This window comes from Muscardinus avellanarius (assembly GCF_963383645.1).
Source record: "Muscardinus avellanarius genome assembly, chromosome: 16".
Classification (NCBI taxonomy): Eukaryota; Metazoa; Chordata; class Mammalia; order Rodentia; family Gliridae; genus Muscardinus; species Muscardinus avellanarius.
Window position 1 is genome coordinate 59,437,275 of NC_137802.1, and position 21,347 is coordinate 59,458,621.

Below are 21,347 nucleotides of genomic sequence, written 5' to 3' on the forward strand. Positions count from 1 at the left end.
ACACCTCTAACACCGGTACTTGAGAGACGAAGACAGGAAGATCTCAGGTTCAAAGCCAGCAACTTATTTAGAGCTTCAGCAATTTAGTGTAGAATGCCCCTAGATTCAATCCTCAGCACCACAAACAAAGGTCTCTTAAAAATGCGATATTGTTGCGGGGCGTGGTGGCGCACGCTTGTAATCCCCATGCTTGGGAGGCAGAGACAGGAGGATCGCACAGGTTCGAAGCCAGCCGCACGCGCTGGCTTAGGAGACCCTGTTTCCAAATAAAAATGTAAAATAGGTCTGGGAGTGTAGCCCGGAGGTAGAAGGGCTTCCACGAACCCCAGTACCACAAAAAATAAATAAATAAATAAATAAATAAATGCGATATCGCACATATGGACCCTCATAGATTTGTTAAAACAATAATTTTGATTTCTGACTATGGGTGCTTAAAGAGACTTTCCTGCTACAGAACTAAGGCTTGGGGGAAATATACTCTTTGTTTTCTTATGGTACTAAAGATTGACCCCATGGGCATTCTACCTCCAAGGTACATCCCCAACCCTATTTTATTTTTATTCTTAAAATGGTCTTGCTAGGTTAATGAGAGTCTCACTACTTGCTGAGGCTGTCCTCAAACCTGTGATCCTCCTGTCTCAGACTCACAAGTATTAGAATTACAGGGGTGCACCACCACACCAGGATGGAAACATGCTATTTGAAGACACAACTAGTTACAAAAAGAAGCAGGGGAAAGCTCCAAGAATTCTCTTTAAAAAAAAAAAAAAAAAAAAAAAAACAGCTGGGAGTGGTGGTGCACTTTTGTAATTCCAGCATTTAGGAGACTAAGACAGGAGGATCTCAGTTGGCAGATAGCCTCACCTACTTAATGAGGTCCTTTGTAACTCAGTGAGACCTTGTTCAAAATGAAGAGTAAAAAATAGGCCCAGGGGCGTAGCTCATAAGTAGAATGCCCTTGGGTTCCATTCCCAGAACTGCAAAAAATAAATAAATAAAATAAAATAACAAGCCAAAAAAACTGAGCTTGAGCTGGTGGTACCTGAATGGCAGATAGGGAAAGGGGAAGGGACAGGCCAACAGCAAGGTTGTGAAAGAAATGTAGAATTTCTTCCCTATGCTAAGAACTTAAAGGAGATAAAGTGATTCCAGGAAAACTTCCTAAGTATCCCATTTTAAGTCCAGAGAACCCTAACTAACTTAGAGAAATAATGAACTCACAATCTAAGATCAACGCTGTGACAATCGGTAGAAACAAAAAACTGCAAAATTGTATCCGCAAGTACAATCTGAGACCAAAAAGAGAGAACAGCTATGATGTGTGATATTAAAAAAAAAAAAGTGCAATTAGCTAGGCGTGGTGGCGCACACTTGTAATCCCAGCATTTGGGAGACTGAGACCAGAGGAACGTGGTTCACAGACAGTATTTGGGAGGCTGAGACAGGAGGATCACGGTTAAAAGACAGCCTCAGCTACTTAGTGAGGCCCTCACTGCAATTCAGTGAGACCCTGTTTCAAAATAAATAAAAAATAGGGCTGGGGGTGTAGCTTGGAGGTAGTTCAATCCCTAGTTATACACATACACACAAAAATTAAAACAAATGTGAATTTCAAGACTATATTCAGTATGTAACAGAATAAATACCTAGACCTTAACCATCGTTTTTGTTATGTGGTACTGGGGATTGAAACAAGAGGCATTCTGCCTTCGAGCTCACCCCCATTCCGTATTTCTTATTTGGAAAAAGGTTCTCACTAGATTGATAAGAGTCTTACTACTTGCTGAGGCTGTCCTCCAACCTGTGATCCTCCTGACTCAGACTCCCAAGTACTGGGATTACAGGTAAATTCTACTTCTGAGCTACACTCCCAGCCCTATTTTAATTCTTTATTTTGAAACAGGGTCTAAGTTGCTCACTAAATAGCTGAGACTGGCCGAGAACCTGTGATCCTCCTTATCAGCCTCACGAGTACTGGGATTACAAGCATGTGCCACCACACCCACCTAATGCCCAGCTCTTAGTCATTTTTTTAAGTAGAAATGTAAATCATGATGAAACTGGACTTTTCAGATAAATCTAAATATACTAAATATCTTTAAGTTGCTTTTTTGTTTGTTTGGTGGTACTAGGGATTGAACACTGGTACAATGGTCAGCAGCTTTATCTTTGAGCTATATCCCAAGTGTTTTTGTTTTTTGTTTTTTGGTACTGGGGCTGGAACTCAGGGGCATTCTACCTCTGAGCTACAAACCCCACCCTATTTTTTATCCTTTATTTTCAAACAGAGTCTCACTAAGTTGCGGAGGGCCTCACTGTAAGTAGCTGAGACTGGCCCTGAACCTGGATCCTTCTGTCTCAGCCTCCCAAATGCTGAGATTACAAGTGTGTGCCACCAGGGGCTCCCCAATCTTATTTTGAAACAGTGTTTCACTAAATTACCTTGTACTATCTTATCTGTGATCTTCCTTTCTCAGCCTTCCAAGTACTGGGATTATAGGCATGAGTCACTGTGCCCAATTTAAATATTTTTAAATGTTTGTTTATACAATATTATAAATATTGAGGTTTGCTATAGCCTCAGCTACTTAGTGAGGCCCTTTAAACTCAGTGAGACTATTTCAAAATAAAGAATAAAAAATTGGGCTGGGGGATGTAGCTCAAAGGTAGAACACCCCTGAGTCCCATCCCCAGTACTGCAAAAATAAAAAATAAAAGGGGCTGGGACTCTAGCTCAGTGGTAGAATGCTCCTGGGCTCAGTCCTCAGTACCTTACATCCAAAAGGAGAGAAAGAAAGAAAAATAAAAGATCACTGAATCATTTATATAGAGTTAATTAAAAAAAAAAACTTTTTGTAAAAAGCCTAACTGGAAATAAGAATATCAATTTCCTACCCTTTTTTAAAGGATATGTTTTATATGTTTTTCCCCAGGTTAATTTTCAAATTCCTAAAAAAATCCATGTTTTTTGCCCCTACTTTCTTTCTTTTTTTTTTTTTTTTTTTTTTTTGGTGGTACTAGGGTTTCTGGAAACCCTTCTACCTCCGGGCTACACTCCCTATTTTATGTTTTTATTTGGAAACAAGGTCTCTTAAGCCAGCCAGGCTGGCTTCGAACCAGCGCGATCCTCCTGTCTCCGACTCCCAAGCACGGGGATTACAAGCGTGCGCGACCAGCTGGCTGCCCCTACTTTCTTTAAGGAGGATCAGGAATAGAGCTAACACTAGGTCAGGGGGACTGGCAGGGAATTACAGAGAAGTAGGTAGAACTGTATAGCAAATGTGAAACTGAATTGAATATGCGAAAGAGTCCGAATTTTATGTAAACTATTCGTAGAATGAAGTACTTTTGAAAACTGAAGAATCCCCAGGTAAAGCAGCTAATCCTGGTAGGGTACTCACAGCAGATACTGACCTAGGCACTCTTGGGTCATGCCATGTGCTCACTCCAGTCTGAGTATGTAAGAAATATACCTGACCCTGCTGTGTGGTCCTCTGTTCTGTAAAATAAAGAAAAATTAATAATAATATATTCAGAATGTCCAAATTAATCAGTTTCATACACTAGGATGATATAATAAATCTCCAAGTTACCAGTATATTTCTGTTTTATGAAAAACAGTTGCACACATTATTTGTTCAGACCCCCCAGAAACAATTTTTATAAATGGTAATGAGGACTATAGGCCAACTGTCTGAAAGCCAATTCAATTTATAATGTGGTAAAAATAATAAACACATTGCAATGGAAAACAGAAAATAAGGCTGTCACAAAACCAATAACTAAACAAGACAAAAAGTAAAAAAATAACCTTTTATCCATCTTAGGTGTGGAGTCCTGGAGGAACAAAGAAAAGCCCAGGGGAAGAGGCAAGCACACTTGGGAGAAATTCAGAGGGGGTTTTCAGAAATGTTTGAAGGGTTTTGAGGATGATAATGCTTTTTTTATTCTACCAATTTTATACCAAAATGTATGTAGTCTTTTTTTCCTAACAGGGATATACTCTTAAGACTTCATTTGGGCTCAAACAAATATGAAAAAGATGGGATACAAGCAACACATTGTACAGTCATAAGTAAGTAGAGGCTGAGACATGAGGACTGCAGGTTCCTAGGCAGCCCCAGCTACTTAGTGAGGCTCTCCCAACTTAGTGTAACCCTGCTTCAAAATAAAGAATAAAAAGTTGGGCTGGGAGTGTAGCTCAGAGATAGAATGCCCCTAGGTTCAATCCCCAGTACTGAAAAGAAAAAGAAGAAGAAGAAAAAAATAGGAGACACTTTATTCCACCACCTGAACATTGATCATAACAGCTAGATTTCATTGAAGGCTTGTATGTTCCCCCACATTCTAAAGTAAGTTAACTCTGTTATCTTTCCAAAGAGGTTGAAACTATCTGTTGATGGGCACCTGGACTGATTCCATAATTTGGCTATTCTTAATTGTGCAGCTATGAATAGCCAAATTATGGAATCGACCCAGGTGCCCATCAACAGATGACTGAATTACAAAACTATGGGAAATACACACAATGGAATTCTACTCAGCAATAAAGAACAAAATTACAACATTTGCAAAAAAATGGAAGAACCTAGAGAACATTATGTTAAGTGAGATTAACCAATCACAGAAAGTGAAGGGTCGTATGTTTTCTCTAATCTACGCAAGCTAGGGAGTAATTGGGATACAAGAGGAACTCCAGATAATGGAGAAGAAACCTTGGCGGAGACAGGGAGGGGGAAGACTGAAGCTCATTAATGGAAATACTACCATCGACTATCTGTGTGCATGTGAATATGCCAATGTATTTGGAAGAGAAGAAATGAGGAGGTGAGACAGAGGGCCACCATGTGCATGTGCATGGATGTTACCGTCATCGTGATTTACATTATTATGTGAGACTATAATGCACCAATAAAAGCACATAAAAACATAAAAATAAAGTAACCTGTGAGGCATACCACAGTTGATAGACAAATTTTTTCAAATTAAAGAGCTAAATGTGGTTAAAAATAAATTTAAATCATGTGTTTGCAGACAAGTTTTAAAAATATTCTAGTGTAAAAATAAAACTCAGATTAGGCAATTCCTAATGTTGGTCATTAGGTGTCACCATCAGACCAAAATAGTCCAAGAGGGCAAAGATTTAGGTAGCAAAGCTCTAGCAAGGTATTATAGTCAAGTTCAGAATGCTAGTGTTTACAAGTTGTGATTAATTTAGAAAGTTCTGGATTCAACTAGAAGATTCATGTCATTATCCACATCAAATTCTACAATTCTTTAAGACTGCAATCATATTATACAAATACCAAAATGACTAAATCATTTATAATTCAATGACTCAGATAATCCAAAGTTAAACCTAATACAAGTATAATAAATAAATGCCCTAAGAAATATGCCTTTGGAATTATTTCTAAATATGTTTGTCTAGAAAATCATACTGCAAGTCTGACTTGATATTACCTTTATAAGTAATAATAGCACATTATCTTTATACAGTGCCTATTTGCAAAGTAGTCTCACTTCTTTCATGTTTCTCAAGATACCTCTGTAATTCATCACATTTCAGTATAAAAAGAGAGCAAAAGTTGAGATTAAAAGACTAGCCTGGCAGGGTGTGGTGGCACACACTTGTAATCCCCACGCTTGGGAGGCAAACACAGGAGGATCGCGCAGGTTTGAAGCCTGTTTCCAAATAAAAATATAAAAATAGGTCTGGGAGTGTAGCCCGGAGATAGAAGGGCTTCCAGGAACCCCAGTACCACCAAAAAGAAGAAAAGAAAAAGAAGCCTGCTGGGCGTGGTGGCGCAGGCTTGTAATCCCCACGCTTGGGAGGCAAAGACAGGAGGATTGCGCAGGTTCAAAGACAGCCTCGCTGGCTTAAGAGACCCTGTTTCCAAATAAAAATATAAAAATAGGCCTGGGAGTGTAGTCCAGAGGTAGAAGGGTTTCCAGGAACCCCAGGACCACCAAAAAAAAAAAAACTAGCCCAAGCTGGACATGGTGATACATGCCTGTAATCCTAGTACTTGGGAGGCTGAGACAGGAGGACCCCAGGTTAGAAAACAACCTCAGCAAATAGTGAGACTAGCCAAGCGTGGTGGCGCACACTTGTAATTCCAAAACTTGGGAGGCTGAGACAGGAGGATCGCACAGGTTCGAAGCCAGTCTCAGCTACTTAGTGAGGCTCTCAGCAACTTAGTAAGACCCTGTTTCCAAATAGAATATAAAATAGGTCTGGGAGTATAGCCCGGAGGAGAAAGCCTGAGTTCTACCCCCAGTACCACAAAAAAAAAAAAAAAAAAAAGTGAGACTATCATCAACCTAGCAAGATTCTGTTTCAAAATAAAAACAAAATAGGGCTAGGGGAATAACACAGAGGTAGAATACCCCTGGGTTCAATCCCCAGTACCAAGAAATAAATAAAAATAGAGCTGGAGGTATAGCTCAGAAGTCAAATGCCCTTGGGTTCAATCCCCTGTACCAAAATAAATAAATAAATAAATAAATCTCTAAGTACAAATTAATAACTTTTTGTGTATGTGTGGTGCTGGGTTCCTGGAAGCCCTTCTACCTCCGGGCTACACTCCCAGACCTTTTTTTTTTTTTTTTTTTGAAACAGGGTCTCATAAGCCAGAACAGCTGGCTTCAAACCTGCGTGATCCTCCTGTCTCTGCCTCCCAAGTGCGGGGATTACAAGCATGCGCCACCACGCCCCGCCAGATTAATAACTTTTTTAAAGTCAAGTTTCTGACTTTGCGGTACTGGGGATGGAACCCCAGGGCATTCTACCTCCGAGCTGCACCCCCAGCCCTATTTTTTATTCTTTATTTTGAAACAGGGTCTCACCGAATTGCAAAGGGCCTCTCACCAAGTAGTAGCTGAGACTGTCCGCAAACTGCGATCCCCCTGTCTCAGCCTCCCAAATGCTGGGATTACAACCATGTACCAACACGCCCAGCTACAAGTTTCTGACTTTCTTAGCAAACTAAAATTCACGAGCCCCCTTTATTTTTCCTTCACTGATTGTCATACCATAGCCTTCCGGCAGGTCTGGAGGAGTATGTAAATGTGTCCTGCTCATGTAGTTTCTATGTCTTTGTGACCTGACTCTCCTCTCTGCCAGTCTGGGATCTGAAGACTGTCCACATGTTGCACCATTTGTTCCACTAATTGGAGTATTTTCATCAACAAAGCAGCTAAGAGGTCTCCCAGGACTAGAATATTCAGATGCTGGTCTGAAAAGTAACACAAAAAGTTATCAATTTAAGTATCAAAATTAGAATTCTCTAGACAATGTACATACTATAATAACAGATTACTTATATAGGGATAGGAAATGACTAATACAAATAAAATGATTTCAAGCACTCTGGTAAAAACAAGCCTGAAGGTTCTACACACCAAAGAAATTCAAGTGGTTAGGCAAGTCAATTATGTATTTAAATGATGATACTGATATAAGGCATATTTTATATAATACTTATATATATTTGTAGATGTGAATACTGGCTTACAAAACGCAACTTGACTTTTACAACTCGCCTCTCAGACCCGATTCCCCAGCATTCCTCCTTCCACCCTGATGTTCTTCCTACTCCTTAAACTTCCCGAAGTCACTTTACCGTGAGTCCCTGAAAGCAGTGCCTTTTCCTTCCACCTGGAACACTCTTTTTTCTCCTTTCTTCCTAGACTTGGCTCTATTTTGTCATTCAAATCATAGTTTATACTTGAACAATGCCTCCCTGAGAGGTCCTTCCAATCTTCTAACCTAAAGCATTCACCTAGTCAACTGACAGTACATGAAGTCCCCAGTTTTTACAACCCCACTATAAATATTCACATCACCTAGTTCTTGACATATATATACAAGTAGCTCCATAAATATTTATTAAATAAAGGGTAAAAGTTAGTTTATCTTGGCTGGGCGTGGTGGCGCACGCTTGTAATTTCCATGCTTGTGAGGCAGACACAGGAGGATCGCGCAGGTTCGAAGCCAGCCATGCTGGCTTAAAAGACCCTATTTCCAAATTTTAAAAAAGCATAAAATAGGTCTGGGAGTGTAGTCCGGAGGTAGAAGGGTTTCCAGGAACCCCAGTACCACCAAAAAAGTAAAAAAAAAAAAAGTTAAAAAAAGTAAAAAGAAGTTAATCTCTTTAAGGACTTTGGGGGGGGGGGGTGGAAGCCACCAAGCCCAGCTTCTTTAAGGATTTTCAATCTATTATTGGTCTTTATTTTTTGTGTGTGTGAAACTTCAAAACAAAAGAATAATCAAGAGACAGGTGTGGGGGCACACACTTGTAATCCCCAGTACTTGGGAACTGAGACAGAAGAATCACAAGTTTGCAGCCAGGCTCAGCTACTTTATGAGGTCCTTTGCAACTTAGTGAGACCCTATTTCAAAATAAAGAATAAAAAATATGGCTGGGGGTATAGCTTAGAGGTAGATGCCCCTGGATTCAATTCCGTAGTTCTTCAAAAATGATGGAGGAGGAAGAGGAGGAGGATGATCAAGAAATCATTTTTAGAGACCAGAGTATAGTAATTTAGTGAGACACTGTTTCAAAATGAAAATAAAAAGGCTGGGATGGCCTGCCCTGGTGGCCCATGCTTGTAATCCCTCCCGCTTGGGAGGCTGAGACAGGAGGATCATGCAGGTTCGAAGCCAGCCTCAGCTGGCTTAAGAGACCCTGTTTCCAAATAAAATATAAAATAGGTCTGGGAGTATAGCCCAGAGGTAGAGGGCCCCTAGGTTACATCCCCAGTACCACCAAAAAAAAAAGGGCTGGGATGTAGCTCAGAGGTTCCACCCCCAATAGCACAATAAAAAATTCATTTTTAAACTAACATTTATAACAATTGACATTTTATACATGTGGAATTAAAGTCAATTTATCAGTTAGAAGGAAATGAGCTTCATTTAAAAATAAATACATGTATACATTCAGATATAAAATAAAAACAGATTCTTCAACTTCAATAAAATCCTTGGCAGTTTACACTAGAAATGCTGCTCTAAACACAGCATTTTTTAAAAATAGGGAACATGAACTAAGCTTTTACCTGCGAATAATAAGGTAACAAAATTATGATTCCAATGAGTTACACAATTAATCCTCAATAAATAAAAGTAAATATAGCTAATGAGAAGCATTTCATAATCTAATCCTGGTGGCAGTCCTGCTCAGGAGGGGGGAAAATAAGGTAAATAAGGTAAACAAAACATTGAATGGAAATGGCAAATAAACATTATTTTTTTTGTGTGTATGTGATGGGGGGTACTGGGGGTGAAAACCAGGGGCATTCTACCTCTGAACTATACTCTCAGCCATATTTTATTTCTTTCTATTTTTAAACAGGGTCTCACTAGGCTGCAGACAGCCTAAGTTGCTGAGGCTGGCTACAAACCTACAATTCTCCTGTCTCAGCCTCCCAAGTACTGGGATTACAAGCATGTGCCACCATGCCCAGCCTTTGTTCTTAATTTTAAAAAGGTGGGAAGGAGCCGGGCGTGGTGGCGCACGCCTGTAATCCCCGCGCTTGGGAGGCAGAGACAAGAGGATCATGCAGGTTTGAAGCCAGCTGCGCTGGCTTAAGAGACCCTGTTTCCAAATAAAAAAAAGTATAAAATAGGTCTGGGAGTGTAGACCGGAGAAGGGTTTCCAGGAACCCCAGTACCACACACACACACACAAAAAAAAAAAGGGTGGGAAGGGAAACTAAACTACGATCTTACTCATTTTCATTTGTTTTGCTTTGTTTTTGCAGTACTAGAGAATGAACCAAGAGCATTCTACCTCTGAGCTATACCCCAGCCCTATTTTGTATTCTTTATTTCAAATAGTTCTAAGTTGCACAAGGCCTCACAAGTTGCTGAGGCTGGCTGTGATAGTTGATCCTCCTATCTCAGCCTCCCAAGTACGGCAATTATAAGCATGCACCACCACCCCTGACTCCTATTCATTTTCAGTTACCTTTTTTTTTTTTTTTTTTTTTTCCGTGGTGGTGGTGCTGGGGTTTGAACCCAAGGGCATTCTACTTCTGAACTACACCACCGGCCCTAATTTATTTTTTATTTGGAAAAAGGATCTCACAAAATTATTGAAGCTGGCTTCGAACCTATAATCTTTCTACCTCAGCCTCCCAAGAACTGGGATTACAGGCATGCATCACCATATCTGACTTTTCAGTTATTTCAAAAACACCTCCTGTTCATAGTTTCCAAAAATTACCTTGCCTCCTCATGTATTTATACATTAAACTCCATAAAAAAAAGGACTTTGGCTGTTATTCTTCACAGTTTAGGTGAGACATCTTCAGAGTTTTCCTTTGCAAGCTCCACCATCTCCTTACCACACATGCTAAATGAGGTACCCTTCCATATGGTTTTCATCTTAATCACAAACCTTACTTGGACATAATACAATATGAACATCCCTTCATGGGACTTAAGGAATGGAGACCACTAAATGTGGTGGCGCACGCTTGTAATCCCAGCGCTTGGGAGGCTGAGAAAGGAGGATCGCACAGGTTCGAAGCCAGCCTCAGCTACTTAGTGGGGCTCTCAGCAACTTAGTGAGACTCTGTTTCCAAATAAATTATTTTAAAAAATAGGGCTGGACTGTAGCCTGGAGGTAGAAAGCCCCTGAATTCTACCCTCCAGTACCACAAAAAGAAAAAAGAAAAAAAAAAGACTACACATTTTTTTGTGTGTGGTCCTGGGGATTGAACCCAGGGGTGTTCAACCTCCAACTTACATCTCCATCCATATATATTACATACATACATAAATATATATGTGCATACATATTTTTATTTTGAAAGAAGGTCTCACTAAATTGTTGGGGGAGGGCCTTGCTAAGTTGCTGAGGCTGGCCTCAAACCCTCGATCCTCCTGTCTCAGCCTTCAAGTACTAGGATTGCAGGCATGTACCACCACGCTCAGCTCGGTATACATATTTCATAACACTCATTAAATAACACTCAACTGCAAACTCAAAAAAATATATACCCAGAAACAAAATGGTTGTTCAATTTATCCATTTAACTGATTCAATAAATACTTTTAAGTACTATTACATGCCCTTGAGCTACAACAGAATGATCTATCACATAATCGCTGTTGACAATGACTTTTTAAAAATAATAATAGTGCCTGATCTAAGACTTAATAATATATAACAATATAAACCAAGAGGGGAAAAAAATCTAGTAAACCTGAAAGATAAGCAAGGATTCTAAGAAGGCAACTAGTACAGACCACATCGGTATTCTCTTACCGTGTTGGCCGTTCCCATTGTGTAGTTCTTGTTATGTGGTTTAAGTACTGGATTCTTCCAGAGGCAGTGCGCCTTTCTTCCCAGCTTAAATAAAAGAGACAAGGCGTTAACAGGTACTAACAGGAAGTGGGAAAGGGAATGTTCTCACTGTGATCACAAAGCCAAGATCATATCACTAAGGCAAACTGAGAGATCAATTCACAGAAGAGATTTTTTTTCAACTTATTTTAGAACTACATAATATATTTCATGGAATTCTGAGCTTCTAAAATACACTGGCTGGGCATTGCTGCGTGTGGTGGTGCACGCTTGTAATCCCAGTACTTGAGAGGCTGAGACAGGAGGATCATACAGGTTCAAAGCCAGCCTCAGCTACTAAGTGAGGCTCTCAGCAACCTAGTGAGATTCTGTTTCCAAATAAACATAAAATACGTCTGGCGGCATAGCCCAGAGGTAGAAAACCCCTGGGTTCCATCCCAGCACCACAAAAACTAACAAATAAACAACAACAACAACAAAAAATACACTTGCTGGGCATAGTAGTACACACTACTAATCCCAGTACTTGGGAGGCTGAGACAGGAGGATCACAGGTTCATGGCCAGCCTCAGCTACTTAGTGGGACCCTGTTTCAAAATAAAGAATAAAATAGGACTGGGAGTCAGAAGAACACCCCTGGGTTCAATACCCAGAACCAGAAAAAATAAAATAACTTACACTTAGATGTTACAAATATTTTCCATCAGCCATACTCTAAGAATTTTTTAATAATGTCAGTAACACTTAAATTATACTAATTTTTTCCCAATTTTCTGAAAAATGGTTCTACTAAAAGTATACTTAACCATAAAATCAATCAAGGTCTTAAAACTAGTAAGCACGAAACTAAGGATGGGGATCCAGGTGGACTAAAAAATCACTCCCAGTTCTTTAAAATTAAATTTCACTAGGAAAGCATATAAAAGCTTTTAAAAGAATTTTGCTTACCCAAACGAATTTTTTGAAAATCAAGAATGCTACTTCAAGTCGGGTGTGGTGGCACACACTTGCACTCCCAGCATTTGGGAGGCTGAGACAGGAGGATCATGGTTCATAGACAGCCTCAGCTACCTAGTGAGGCCCTATGCAACTCAGTAAGATTCTGCTTCAAAATAAGGAATAAAAAATAGGGCTGGGGGTGTAGCTCAGAGGTAGAATGCCCCTGGGTTCCATCCCCAGTACTGCAAAAATGCCACTTCTCAGCTGGGCTTGGTGGAACACACTTGTAATCCCAGCATTCGGGAAGTTGAGACAGGAGGATTGCAGGTTCTCTGCCAGCCTCAACTTAAGTGAGGCCCTCTGCAACTTAGTGAGACCCTGTTTCAAAATAAAGAATAAAAATAGAGCTGGAGGTGCAGCCTGGAGGTTAGAATGGCCCTGAGTTAAATACCCAGTACTGCAAATAAATAAATAAATAAATAAATAAATAAATAAATAAATAAAATGTCACTCCTCCCTCAACCTATATAATAAAATAGGAAAATTACTATAGAAAGGAGGTAGCATTAATATTTCCACAAAAATATTGGCAAAACTTTGGGGACATTAAAAAAAAAAAAAAGAAGGCCAGGCGTGGTGGCACACGCTTATAATCCCCGCGCTTGGGAGGCGGAGACAGGAGGATCGCGCAGGTTCGAACACAGCCTCACTGGCTTAAGAGACCCTGTTTCCAAATAAAAATATAAAAAATAGGTCTGGGCGTGTAGCCTGGAGGTAGAAGGGTTTCCAGGAACCCCAGTACCACAGAAAGAAAGAAAGAAAGAAAGAAAGAAAGAAAGAAAGAAAGAAAGAAAGAAAGAAAGAAAGAAAGAAAGGAAGGAAGGAGAGGAAAGAAAGGAAGAAAGGAAGAAAGGAAGAAAGGAAGAAAGGAAGAAAGAAAGAGAAAGAAAGAAAGAAAGAAAGAAAGAAAGAAAGAAAGAAAGAAAGAAAGAAAGAGGAGGGGAGGGGAAGGAGGAAGGGGAAGGAGGGAGGGAGGGAGGGAGGGAGGGAGGGAGGGAGGGAGGGAGGGAGGGAAGGAAGGAAGGAAGGAAGGAAGGAAGGGCGGGCGGGCAAGGATTTTATCCCCAATGACTACAATCATAGTACAATAGTGATGGGGAAATACAGAATAAGCCGTATAAGCTTATTACATTGCTTTCCCCTCTCAACACTGATTAGTTATTTCATACTCTCTCCTTCAAAAGCACCATAATCCAGCCACCTGTAATTCTAGTACTTGCAAGGCTAAAAAAAATAAGAGGATTGCAAGTTTTGAGGCAAGCCTCAGCAATTTCACAAGCCCTTGTTACAAAATTAAAAGTGGGAGGCAGGCATGGTGGTGCATACCAGTAATCCCAGTACTTGGGAGGAGGAGACAGGAGGATCTCAGGTTCAAGTCTAGCAAGACCCTCAGCAACTTAAGTGAGATCTTGTTTCAAAATAAAAAATAAACAGGGCTGGGGTTGTAGCTCAGAAGCAGAACACTCCTGGTTCAATGTCTAGTATCATAAAAATAATTTTTGTTTTTATTTTAAGGGGCTAAAGTTAAAGCTAAGTGGTAGTGTAGCCTTGGATTCAATCTCCAGTACCACATACATACACAAACCAAAAAAGGACCATAATCTACTTCCAAAACAAGTACCACAATCTACTTCGCATGCAGAAGAGTTAAAAGACTTAAAAAGATGCTAAAGTGGTCCGGGCCCCTGGCCCCAGCCCTGGGCGGGTGGGCAGGCACTGGCGGGGCGCCCCTAGGCGACCCCCTCTCCACCCGGAAGGACCCCGTGGTCCGGGCCCCTGGCCCCTACACTGGGCGGGTGGAACCTCCTCTCCACCCGGAAGGACCCCGTGGTCCGGGCCCTTGGCCCCGACCCTGGGTGGGTGGGCAGGTGCTGGCGGGACGCCCCTAGGCGAACCCCTCTCCACCCGGAAGGACCCTATAAAAAAGGAAAAGAAAAAGAAAAAAGGAAAATATCGGAGAGGGGTCAAGGAGGTGGCGGATGCCAGGATACTGGAGATGCAGACAAAACTTATCCAAATAAACTGGAATTATTGAAAAAATTCCCTGCTAAGGAGGACTGCTTCTTCTCTACATTGTTAAGAATCTTGGACATCACCTGTAAGGAGAGAGACTTTAGCAGAGACCAAGATGATAGGCGGTGCTGAAAGAGGTTTCCGCGCTGGCGGTGGAGACTTGTATTCAGAAGAAGCAGAAATCGGAGCCTACCAACCTTACTTTTTTTTCTTGGAGAAATTACACCAAAGGTTGAATGCTACCGTCGCGCATGCTTAGGAAGACTGGACAACATTCAGAGTAGAAAAAAAAGCTTGGGAAAGATTTGAAATGGTGGAGGCAGTGGCAATGGCAGTGGCCAGTACTCAGGGGAGGCAGAGATCTGATGCATTACACCTGGAACCTTTGAAGTAATGACCCCAGAGGCAGAATGCTACCACCACCACACATGCTCGAGATTGTGGGACAAATAGTTGGGCGAAGAGGGTGCTCAGATTAGAGCCTGCTGAGGGGTGAGGCCGGCGACGGACACAGCAAAGCTGGGATCGGAGCCTGCTGTGAGGCAAGGCCGGTGCTGGGGCCTCTGAGGCCGGGATTGGAGCCTGCCGAGGGGTTAGGCCGGTGCCAGGGCCAACGGCTGGCATTGGAGCCTTCTGTGAGGCAAGGCCGTTATTGAGGCCTCCGAGACCGGGATCAGAGCCTGCCGAGGGGTTATGCCGGTGCTGGGGCCAGCGAGGCCGGGATCGGAGCCTGCCGCGAGGCAAGGCCGGGGCTGGGGCCTCCGAGGCCGGGATCAGAGCCTGCTGAGGGGTTAGGCTGGTGCCGGGGCCACTGGCCAGCATCGGAGCCTTCCGTGAGGCAAGGCCGCTATTGAGGCCTCTGAGGCCGGGATCAGAGCCTGCCGAGGGGTTAGGCCGGTACTGGGGCCAGCGAGGCCGGGATCGGAGCCTGCCATGAGGCAAGGCCGGTGCTGGGGCCAGCGAGGCCGGGATCGGAGCCTGCTGAAGGGTTAGGCCGGTGCTGGGGCCAGCGAGGCCGGGATCGGAGCCTGCCAAGGGGTTAGGCTGGTGCTGGGGCCAGCGAGGCCGGGATCGGAGCCCGCCGCAAGGCAGGGCCGGTGCCGGGGTCTCGGAGGCCGGGGTCTCGGAGGCCGGGATCAGAGCCTGCTGAGGGGTTAGGCCAGTGCCGGGGCCAGTGGCCGGTATCGGAGCCTTCCATGAAGCAAGGCCGCTACTGAGGCCTCCGAGGCCTGGATTGGAGCCTGCCGAGGGGTTAGGCCGATGCCGGGGCCATCGGCTAACATCAGAGCCTACCGTGAGGAAGGCCGGTGCTGGGGCCTCCGAGGCTGGGATAGGAGCCAGCTGAGGGGTTAGGCCAGTGTCAGTGCCAGCGAGGCCAGAACCGGGGCCTCCCATGAGGCAAGGCCACTGCTTGAGCCAGCGAGGTCTGGATCAGTCCACCGGGTAGCCAGGCCACAACTGGGGCCGTCAAGAGTGGGATCGGTATTTGCAATGCGGCATGCACAGAGAAATATCGCAGAAAATTAAAACCAGATGCTTCCCCTAATCAGCAATAACTAGGAGGAAAGAGGCAACAGGAAGTAGTTGAGCTATAGAAAGGGCCCTATAGTGAAGCAATTAAGGTGACCAATCAGAGGGTACGGAATAGGGGAGGATGGAGTCTCTTTAAAAAGCAGGAAGTACATAAACATATGTATCAAAGTTAATCACCAAACAAGCATGGGATCGAGGGAGGGGGAAGGAATGGGATGGGGACTGGATGAGGGCTAATTGGATGATGTGTGCTTGTATATCCTCTCAAGTCTTAATGCACCAATAAAAATAAATTAAAAAAAAAAAAAGATCCTAAAGTGAGCTGGTGCACATGTGTAATCCCAGTACTTGGGAGGCTGAGACGGGAGGATCACAGGTTCACAGCCAGCCTCAGCAACTCAGTGAGTCCCTCCACAGTTTAATAAGACCCTATTTCAAAATGAAAAAAAAAAAGAAAGAAATCGAGGGATAGCTCAGAGAAGCCCCTGGGTTCAATCCCCAAAACCAGAAGAAAGGGGGGGGGGAGAGCTAAAATAATTTATAAACAATTATCACAATTATTTATTTAGTTATTTATTTGTTACTAGGGATTAAACCCAGGGGCTTTCTACCTCCAAGCTATACCCCTGGCCCTTTTTTTTTTTTTTAATCTTAAAACAGGGTCTTGAGCCGGGCGTGGTGGTGCACGCTTGTAATCCCTGAACTTGGGAAGCTGAAACAAGAGGATCACATAGGTTCGAAGCCAGCCTCAGCTACTAAGTGAGGCTCTCAGCAACTTAGTGAGACCCTGTTTCCAAATAAAATATAAAAACAAGTCTGTGAGTATAGCCCAGAGGTAGAAAGACCCTGGGTTCCACCCCTAGTACCACCAAACAAAACCAACAAGATTTTGCTATGTTACCACCTGAGGGCCTCAAACCTGTGATCCTCCTGCTTCAGCCTCTCATGCCATCACACCTGAGTAATTATCACAATTTTTAATACTTTAAACAAAATGAGAAAATATACAGATTGAATATAAAAATTTATGCCAAAAAAAAATAACGATTCAAAACTAAAGCAATTATACTTTTGGTGGTACTGAGGATTGAACCCAGGGTGATCTACTGCTAAGCTACACTCATAGCCCTATCATATTTTATTTTAAAACAGAGTCCCACTAAGTTGCTCAGGATGGCCTCAAATATGTGGTCCTTCTGTCTCAGTCTCTTAAGTACTGGGATTATAGTCATGCACCACTGCACCTGGTTAAGTTTTTCTTTTAAATAGATAATATTTATAGAAAACTTGTATTTGAAAAGCCAGGCATGGTGGCACACGCTTGTAATCCCAGCACTTGAGAGGCTGAGACAGGAGGATTGTGCAGGTTCAAAGCCACCCTCAGCTACTTAATGAGGCTCTCAGCAACTTTGTGAGACCCTGTTTCCAAATAAAATATAAATAGATCTGGAAGTGTAGCCTGGGGTTAGAAAGCCCCTGGATACTCCAAAAAAGAAAGAAAGAAAGAAAGAAAGAAAGAAAGAAAGAAAGAAAGAAAGAAAGAAAGAAAGAAAGAAAGAAAGAAAGGAGTAAGAAAGAAAGAAAGAAAGAAAGAAAGAAAGAAAGAAAGAAAGAAAGAAAGAATGAATGAATTTGGTAAAAATTTCATTTGCTTTCTTGTCAAAATTCTTAAAAAAACAAATTTAACACATTTAATTAAGGACTTTTTTTTTTTTTTACGGGTTTGGGGATGGAACCCAGGAGCATTTGACCTCCGAGTTACTCCCCCTGGCCAATTTTTTATTCTTTATTTTGAAACCGGTCTCACCGAGTTGCAGAGGGCCTCACTAAGTAGTAGCTGAGGCTGTCCACGAACCCCGATCCTCTGGTCTCAGCCTTCCGAATGCTGGGATTACAAGTATGCGCCACCACGCCTGGCTAATTAAGGACTTATTTTTATAAACTTGTTATAAAAAAAAAAAACTTCTAAGTTTCCAAGAAGGGAAACTTACATTTTGGAATTGACCACAGCAAATTTCTAACGCATGCAGTAAATATCAAATTATTTCTTACGCCGGGCGTGGTGGCGCACGCTTGTAATCCCCGTGCTTGGGAGGTGGAGACAGGAGGATCGCGCTGGTCTGGAGCCAGCCTCGCTGGCTTAAGAGACCCTCTTTCCAAATAAAAAGTATAAAACAGGTCTGGGAATGTAGCCCGGAGGTAGAAGGGCTTCCAGGAACCCCAGTACCACCAAAAAAAAAAAAAAAAAAAAATTATTTCTTATTATTTCACGATTATCTATATATTTGTGTAGTGACTATAGTGATATTAGCTTACCCATCTGGTAAATCATTATCAAACAAACGACTGCAATCCACAACTTGTCCTCCGGTGCCTATGCGGTCTCTGGACTGAAGACTTACTATCAAACAACAGAAACATTACTAAGATTCACAGAATTAGAACTATTACAGTCTAAAATATCCATCTTTAGAAAACATCTGGCTTAGCTGGGCGTGGTGGCACATGCTTGTAATCCCCGCGCTTGGGAGGCTGAGACAGGAGAATTGCACAAGTTCGAAGCCAGCCTCAGCTACTTAGTGAGGCTCTCAGCAACTTAGTGAGACCCTGTTTCCAAATAAAATGTAAAATAGGTCTAGGAGTATAGCCCAGAGGTAGAAAGCCTCTGGGTTCCACCCCCAGTACCACAAGAAAAGAAAAGAAAAAGAAAACATCTGGCTTAGCTCATTGTTATACCTTAGAATGAACAATGAGTTCTTCTAAACTCTACTTTCCCATAAATTCTTCCATTTAGGAATGATACAAGAATCTTAAGGTTTTCTCTACTTTATCATGTTCATGAAAGACATTCTTTTCACCACTGTAATGGGGCAAAACAATGTTGCTGCTACACTTAAGAGGAATAACACATTAATGGTATATTAGCGTATGGAGGAGTTTGAAAAGTTCACATTAATTGGGTTTTGATAACAATAAAGGCTTATTATTATATCAAGAATGATTCTTGATAAAAAAAAAATACACTGGAGCCAGGTGTGGTGGTATATGCTTGTTGTAATCCCAGCATTTGGGAGGCTGAGACCAGAGAATTGTGGTTCATAAACAACCTTAGCTACTTAGTGAGGTTGCACTCAGTGAGACTCTATTTCAAAAAATTTCTAAAAAGACCAAAAAATAGACTGGGGGTGTAGAGCTCAGAGGTGGAAGGCCCCTGGGTTCCATCCAATACCAGGGGGGAAAAAATACATTAAATTCTTGCAATACAGCAGTCCTTGGAATATATGAATTTTAATGGTACATCATCATCAAGTGTGTATGAAACATCACTATAGCCCAGCGTGGTGGTGCACACTTGTAATCCCAGCATTTGGGAGGCTGAGACAGGAGGATCATGGTTCATGGCCAGTGTCAGCTACTTATTGAGGCCCTCTGCAACTTAGTGAGACCCTGTTTCAAAATAAAGAATAAAAAATAGGGCTGGGGGTGCCACTCAGAGGTAGAATGCCCCTGGGTTCTATCCCCAGTACTGCAAATAAATAAACAAACAAACATCACTATAAACTTGGAACCAGACAACTCTAGAGTAGCCTCTACCATCTAGCCTTGCACTGTAAAGCTAAACAAATGTTCATAAGTTTGAATGTTTGTTTCTTTCGTGTGTGTGTGTGTGTGTGTGTGTGTGTGTGTGTGTGTGTGTGTTTTACTAGGGATTGAACCCAGAGGTGTTTTACCTTTGAGCTATACTCTAAGCCCTTTTAGTTTTTTATTTTGAAGCAAGGTCTTGCTAAATTGCTGAGTTTGGGCTCTAACCTGCAATCATCCTGCCTCAGCATTCCAAGTACTAATATTACAAGTGTGCATCACCACACCCAGTTGCAAATTTCAAAGTTAAAAGAGCAAAAAAATTAAATAAATAAAAGTTCAATGATTAAGTTATGCTCTATCTATATAATTTTCATCCTTTAAAAATTAGTTACAGCTGGCGTGGTGGCACATGCTTGTAATCCCCGCTCTTGGGAGACAGAGACAGGAGGATCGCGCAGATTCGAAGCCAGCCTTGCTGGCTTAAGAGACCCTGTTTCCAAATTTAAAAATATAAAATAGGTCTGGGAGTGTAGCTCAGAGATAGAAGGGCTTCCAGGAACCCCAGTACCACCAAAAAAAAAAAAAATTGATTAAAAGATTATACAAACTCTAAAAACAATGAAAGAGTAAAATAAAAATGTTATGTTCACTATAATTAAAATTATAGACATACAATACTTGGGAGGCTGAGATGGGCGAATCAGGTTTGTGGCCAGCCTCAGCTACTTAGTGAGGCCCTCTGTAACTTAGTGAGACCCTGTTTCAAAATAAAGAATAAAAAATAGGGCTTGGGTATAGCTCAGAGATAGAATGCCCCCTAGATACAATCCCCAGTGCCCACCACCGCGCACACACACACACACACACGTCTCAAAGGTGCCTTCATAGCCAGGCATGGAGGCACAAGCCTGTAAACCCAGGATTTGCGCAGCTGAGACAGGAAGATCGCAGGTTTCCAGCTATCCTCAGCTACTTTGTAATGCCCTCTGCAATTTACTAAAACTGTGTTTCAAAAAAAGAAATAAAATATAGAACTGGGGATGTAGCTCAGAAGTAGAATGTCCCGGGTTCATTCCTCAGTACCCACCCCCCCAAAAAAGGTGCCTTCACTGGTGTCCTATCACACTGTGCATCTTGATCATATCTCAACCCATTTATTTTTAGGGGGGAGTTACTAGGGATTGAATCCAGGAGCATTCTACCTCTGAGCACCCCCCACCCCGGCCTTATTCATTCATTCATTCATGTATTTTTTTTTTTTTTTGAAACAAGGTCTCCCTAAATTGCTGAGTCTGGCCTCAAACCTACAATCCTCCTGTCTCTGACTGCCACTAACTGGGATTACAGGTGTGTATCACCGTGCCCATCTTCAAAACTTTTTTTTTTTTAAATGTGGTACTGAGTGAGGATTGAACTCTGGAGCATTCTACCTCCAAGCTATATCCCCAGCCTGGCATTTACTTACTTACTTACTTACTTATTGTTGTACTAGGGATGAAACCCAAAAGCTTTCTATATCTGGTCTACACTCCCAGAACTATTTTATATTTTATTTGGAAACAAGGTCTCACTTATAACACTGAAATTGAGTCGGAGGTCCCAAAGGTAGCAAAATTCAGCAAAGGAGTGTGAGACCAGGCCCCTTTTATTGTCTGTCACTCCAGTCAAGGTCTGCTGACCAATATTGGGGGAGAGGGCTATCAGTCAACAGAATCACACCGGAGAGAGAAGTGAGGGTATTTTTCTAGCCGGGGTCTTGAAGTGGGGCTAGCAAGGCAGGAGAATGCCAGTCCTCTAGCGATATTTGGAGTCTGCCCCACCTCCACTTCTGGCTTCTGGGGCTCCACCTCCTGTCCCAGCTGCAGGGTCCAGTAAGGGTAGGGGAAAGGACCCAAC

At 42.2% G+C, this 21,347-nt stretch overlaps 1 protein-coding gene across 2 annotated transcripts in view; it reads right to left on the reverse strand.

Moving 5' to 3' along the window:
- SMURF2 (SMAD specific E3 ubiquitin protein ligase 2) overlaps positions 1–21,347 on the reverse strand; it is a gene marked incomplete at both ends in the record, with an annotated part of 115,309 nt that overhangs the window by 33,918 nt on the left and 60,044 nt on the right. Inside the window, 4 exons of one of the 2 annotated variants that reach the window (XM_080712843.1) lie at positions 3,418–3,502; positions 7,039–7,241; positions 11,283–11,366; positions 18,183–18,267. In XM_080712843.1, coding sequence (XP_080568969.1) covers positions 3,418–3,502; positions 7,039–7,241; positions 11,283–11,366; positions 18,183–18,267 — 457 coding nt within the window. Of the gene's footprint in view, positions 1–3,417; positions 3,521–7,038; positions 7,242–11,282; positions 11,367–18,182; positions 18,268–21,347 lie in introns of both variants that reach the window. The other variant, XM_080712842.1, reaches the window with a different exon arrangement.